The 6,285-nt window shown below is 39.2% G+C and overlaps 1 protein-coding gene across 1 annotated transcript; it reads left to right on the top strand.

Moving 5' to 3' along the window:
* Positions 1 to 279: 279 nt before the first annotated feature.
* On the top strand, positions 280 to 1,656 carry LOC138902317 (uncharacterized). Its single transcript, XM_070190164.1, has 2 exons — positions 280 to 855; positions 1,603 to 1,656. The coding sequence occupies exons 1-2, from the start codon at positions 280 to 282 to the stop codon at positions 1,654 to 1,656; spliced, it is 630 nt and encodes a 209-aa protein (XP_070046265.1).
* Positions 1,657 to 6,285: the final 4,629 nt, after the last annotated feature.

Here is a 6,285-nt window from a genome sequence, read left to right as displayed (position 1 = left end):
GGAGGTCAGGTTGTTAGAGGTGGAGGCCAGCTAGATAGGGGCCGTCCTAGAGATACAGTTCCGAGTGGCGGGGCCCAACCCCAATTTTATGATTTTCCAGCTTTGCCTGATGCTGAGTCATCCGATGTCGTGATCACATATATTGTTTCAGTTTTCCATAGAGATGCTTTAGTTCTATTTGATCTAGTATCTACTTGTTCCTATGTGTCCTCCTACTTTACTTAATATTTGTTTGTGCCTCGTGATTCTTTGAGTGCTTCTGTGCACATGTCCACACTGATGGGGGAGTCTATCATTGTAGATCATATCTATCGTTCATGTGCGGTTACTATTGGGAGTCTTGAGACTAGCGTGGATCTTCTACTTCTTGATATGGTTGATTTTGATGTTATCTTGGGAATGGATTGGTTGTCACCTTATCATGTTGTATTGGACTATCCCGCCAAAATGGTGACCTTAGCCATGCCGGGGTTACCTCGAATAGAGTGGAAAAGGACTTTTGGCCATTCCACCAGCAAGGTTATCTCTTACGTGAAAGCTCGGCGTATGGTCGAGAAGGGGTGTCTAGCTTATTTGGCTTATATTCACGATCCCAGTGCGGATGCTCCTTCTATGGATTCAGTCCCAGTTGTCAGTGAGTTTCCAAACGTATTTCCAGCAGATTTGCCGGGGATGCCACCCGACAGAGATATTGACTTCTGTATTGATTTGGCTATGGGTACCCAACCCATTTCTATTCTACCATACCGTAAGGCCCCGCCGGAACTAAAGGAATTGAAGGAACATCTACAAGACTTGATTGACCAGGGATTCATTAGACCTAGCGTCTCGCCCTGGGGTGCACCAGTGTTATTTGTAAAGAAGAAAGATTGTTCAATGCGGATGTGTATAGATTATCGGCAGTTGAACAAGACTATTATCAAGAACAAGTATCTGTTGCCAAGAACTGATGACTTATTCGATCAGCTTCAGGGTGCCAAGGTGTTTTCAAAGGTCGATTTGAGGTCTGGTTACCATAAGTTGAAGATTAGGGCATCTGATGTCCCTAAGATAGCTTTTCGGACTCGGTATGGGCATTACGAATTCTGAGTGATGTCATTTTGGGAAAACAAATGTCCCAACAGCATTTATGGATTTGATGAACCGGGTATTCAAGCCCTATTTGGATTCTTTTGTGGTTGTATTAATTAATGATATCTTGATTTATTCCAGCAGTCGAGAGAAGCATGAGCAACATCTTCGGCTTGTGCTTTAGACTTTGAAAAATAATCGGTTATATGCCAAATTTTCAAATGTGAATTTTGGTTAGACTCAGTTGCCTTTTGGGGCATGTTGTATCAGTAGAAGGCATAAAAGTGGATCCTAAGAATATTGAGGCAGTTCAAAATTGGCCTAGACCTACTTCAGCTACAGAGATCCGGAGTTTCCTGGGTGTAGCAGGTTATTATCGCATGATTATGGAGGGGTTTTTATCTATAGCTTGTCCATTGACCGAATTGACCCAGAAGGGTGCCCCATTCAGATGGTCAGACAAGTGTGAGTTGAGCTTTCAGAAGCTCAAGACTGCTTTGACTACGATGCCAGTATTGGTATTGTCCACAGGTTCATGATCTTATACGGTATATTGTGATGCATCTTGCATTGGGCTTGGTGTAGTATTAATGCAAGATGGAAGAGTGATTGTATATGCATCACGACAGTTGAAGGTTCATAAAAGAATTACCCTGTTCATGACTTAGAATTGGCAGCCATTGTTCATGTGCTGAAGATTTTGAGGCATTACTTTTACGGTGTCTCGTGTGAGGTATTCACTGATCATCGTAGTCTACAGTATCTTTTCAAACAAAAAGATCTCAATTTGAGGCAAAGAAGATGGTTGGAGTTGTTGAAAGACTATAATATCATCTTTTTGTATCACCCCGTAAAGGCCAATATGGTAGCTGATGCTTTGAGTAGAAAGGCTGTGAGTATGGGCAGCCTTGCATATATTCCGGTTGGTGAGAGGCTGTTAGTTATAGATTTTGAGATTTTGTCCAATCAGTTCGTAAGGTTAGATGTTTCAGATTCTAGTAGGATCCTAGCTTGCACAGTCGCTCGGTCTTCCTTGTATGAGCATATCAGAGGGTGACGGTATGATGATCCTCATTTTCTTGTCCTTAAGGACACAGTGCAAAATGGTGGTGCCAAGCATGTTACTATGGGAGACTATGGAGTTTTGCGTATGCAAGGTCGTATATGTGTTCCTAATGTGGACGGGCTTTGTGAATTAATTCTTGAAGAGGCCCACCTTTTCAGGTATTTTATTCATCCGGGTGCCGCTAAAATGTATCCAGATTTGCGGCAACATTATTAGTGGAGGAGAATGAAGAAGAATATCGTTGCATATGTAGCTAGGTGTATAAATTGTCAGCAAGTAAAGTACGAGAATCAGAGACCTGGTGGTTTGCTTCAGAAGTTAGATATTCATTGTGGACAAGTTGACCAAGTCAGCACACTTCATTCCAGTGGCAATTACCTATTCTTCAGAGCGATTAGTTGAGATTTACATCCGCGAGATTGTCCGCCTTCATGGTATGCCCGTGTCTATTATTTCAGATCGAGGTACGCAGTTCACCTCGCAGTTTTGGAGGGCTGTATAGTGTGAGTTAGGCACACAGGTGGAGTTGAGTACAACATTTCATCCACAGACAGACGGACAGTCAGAGCGCACTATTAAGATATTGGAAGATATGCTTCGCGCTTCTGTTATATACTTTGGAGGTTCTTGGGATCAGTTCTTGCCACTTACGGAGTTTGCTATAATAAAAGCTACCAGTCGAGCATTCAGATGACTCCCTATGAAGAATTATACGGGAGGCGATGTTGTTCGCTAGTTGGCTAGTTTGAACCGGGTGAGGCTCGGTTGTTGGGTACCGATTTGGTATAGGATGCCTTGGACAAGGTCAAGATTATTCAGGATCGACTTCGCACAGCTCAGTCTAGGCAAAAGAGTTATACTGAATGTAAAGTTCGTGACGTTGCATTCATGGAAGGAGAAAGAGTATTGCTCCGGGTTTCACCTATAAAAGGTGTAATGAGATTCGGAAAGAAGGGCAAGTTGAGCCCTAGGTATATCGGACCCTTTAAAATTCTTGAAAGGGTGGGTGAAGTATCCTACAGGCTTGTGCTACCACCTAGCTTATCAACAGTTCATCCGATGTTCCATGTGTCTATGCTCAGGAAGTATCATGGTGATCCATCCCATGTGTAAGATTTCAGCTCAGTCCAATTGGACAAAGATTTGACTTATAAGGAGGATCCGATAGTTATTCTAGCCCGACAGGTCCGATAGTTGAGGTCTAAGAGTTATCTTTCAGTTCGGGTGCAATGGAGAGGTCAGTCTATTAAGGCAGCTAACTGGGAATACGAGTCGGATATGCAGAGTAGATATTCACACCTTTTCACCAGCTCAGCTAATTTTCTAATTCTATTCGAGGACGAACGTGTGTTTTAGAAGTGGAGAATGTGATGACCCAATATATCATCTTTAATTTTAAACATTCATTTCTATATTTTTACCCCTTGAATAACACCTTTTAGCATTTCTCGACTTGCGTGCGCTGTCCGTAAATTTTTTCGGAAAGTTTTTATGTGAAAAATTGATTAAACTGTGAAATGGAGCTTCAAAACTCATTTGAGTTGACTTCCGTCAACGTTTTGAGAAAACGGGCTCGGATCAGTATTTTAACAGTTTATGTGGGTCCATATCTTGATTTGGGACTTGAGCATATGCCCGAAATCGAATTTGGAGGTCCCTAGCTTGAATTATCGCCATTTAACGGAAACTAGAAACCTAAAGGCTAAAGACTTCCAAAGTTTGACTGTGAATGTGACTTTATCGATACCGGACAATGATTGAGATTCTGAGAGTTGGAATAGCTCTGTTTTGTCATTTATGACTTGTGCGCCAAATTTTAAATCATACCGGATTCATTTTATACGTTTCGGTGCGGGTTTTATAAACTGAAAAGCTTCAAACTCATAAGTCTGAATCGAAGTGTGAATTGTAATTTCGATATTATTTGACATGATTTGAGACCCCGAGTAAGTCCGTATTATGTTGCTGGACTTATTGGAATATTCGGACGAGGTCCCGAGAGGCTCGGGTGAGTTTCGGACACGTTTCAGACCATATTGGTAAAGATTTGCAGGTCTGATTTTGGTGTTTCGCACCTGCGACTTTTGGAGCGCAAGTACGGCCCCGCTTCTACGTGGAATTCGTCGCTTCTTTGACCTGAGCACTGGAATGATTATCCACTTCTACGGAGTAATGTTGCACAGATGCACAATCGCTTCTGCGAAGGGAGAATCACTTCTATGGTAGCAGACCGCTTCTGCGGTTAGCTCGTCACTTCTGCGATGCTGCAGGTAAGACACACCTTGTGCAGGTGCGGCTACTGCCCTGGAAGCCTGGCATCGGAAATGCGAGCTTTGTCTCGCAAATGCGAGTCTGCAGATGCGAAAATGCTGGACATACTACATAAAATCAGGTGTTAGCCATTTTTGCTCATTTTTGAGTTTTGAGTCTCGGATTTGGGCGATTCCAACAGGGTTTTTCATGACTTCGACTTAGGTAAGTGTTCTATATCCGAAAGTGATTATATTTCATAAATCCATATTTATATTCATCGTTTATTTCGGATTTAGATGGAAGAAATTGGAATTTTTGTAAAACTTTCCAAAAACAAAAAATTAAGATTTGAAGACAATCCGATGTCGGAATTCGATAACTTTAGTATGGTTGAACTTGAATCGGAAGGGGTGTCCAAATTTCGTGATTTTTCATCGGGTTCCAAAAAGTGGGACCACATTGACTTTTTGTTAACCTTTCCAAAAATGACTTAAATTACGTCTCTTTCTAATTACGAATAATTTTTAAAGCTCCAATTGAATTGTTGGCCAATAATTTGATAGGTTTGATTGTTCTGAGACTAATTCGAAAGGAAAGGTTGTGGTCGAGTGATCACTTGAAATTACAAAACGAGGTAAGTTTCGTGGTTAACCTTGACTTGAGGGAATATAATCCTTGAATTATTTGTTGCATGAATTTCATGTGTAACGACGTATAGGCGAGGTGACGAGTGTCTATACGTCGTCAAATTGATTTTTTGCCTATTTATCTGAAAATCATAAATAATTTTAAATCATGTATTAATTATTATATTAATTATTTCTCTCATATTCCTTGTCCAATATTATGTCTTGAATTCACGCTATAATTTCTACATGCTTATTTGACTTATGTATCTTAATTGCTACTTGATATTTAGCGTATTAAATATTAAATTGCCTATTTTCTCCCTAATTTTCATAATTAATTGCTACTTGTTATTAATTATTTCCTAAATAAATCATAATCATTGTATTCCTTGTTGCCTAATAATATCTTATTGAATGTGGTATTTATTGGAGCACTTTTACGTTTAAGAATTGTTAAATTATATTGTTGGAGTGGGTTGCAACAGATTTATTTTAAGTTTATATTGTTGGAGCGGGTTGCACGCCGCAATGAAATTTAATTCAAATTTTATATTGTAGGAGTGGGTTGCACGCCGCAACGGAATTAAATTGAAAGATTATATTATTGGATCGGGTTGCACGCCGCAACGGATTTTATTCTAAATTTATATTGTTGGAGCGGGTTGCACGCCGTAACAGAAATTAATTGAAGGTTTATGACTGTTGAATTGACTTCAATTATTGATATGATTTAGCGGTCTTACTCATTTTTCTGTTATTATTATTATTATTATTATTATTATTATTATTATTATTATTATTATTATTATTATTATTATTATTATTATTATTATTATTATTATTATTATTATTATTATTATTATTATTATTATTATTATTATTATTATTATTATTATTATTATTATTATTATTATTATTATTATTATTATTATTATTGCGTACAGGTTAATGTAAGCGACATTCCTTAGCCTCGTCGCTACTTCGTCGAGGTTAGGCTCGGTACTTACAAAGTACATGGGGTCGGTTGTACTCATACTACACTCTGCACTTCTTGTGCAGATACTGGAGTTGGTCCGAGCGGCGCACTGTAGAATTGCTCAGATTTAACTATCATAGGAGACTTGAAGTATAGCTGCACAGCGTTCGCATCTCTGAAGTCCCCTTCTACTTTGGCTTAGGTGTGTACTTTCTTTCAGAAAATTTTATTTTTATTCAGACCCTTGTTTGTATTATTCTAGAAGCTTGTACACTTATGACTCTAGTTCT

Source organism: Nicotiana tomentosiformis, chromosome 12 (assembly GCF_000390325.3).
Source record: "Nicotiana tomentosiformis chromosome 12, ASM39032v3, whole genome shotgun sequence".
NCBI classification, from domain to species: domain Eukaryota; kingdom Viridiplantae; phylum Streptophyta; class Magnoliopsida; order Solanales; family Solanaceae; genus Nicotiana; species Nicotiana tomentosiformis.
This window is presented reverse-complemented; position numbering and strand designations above follow the sequence as displayed.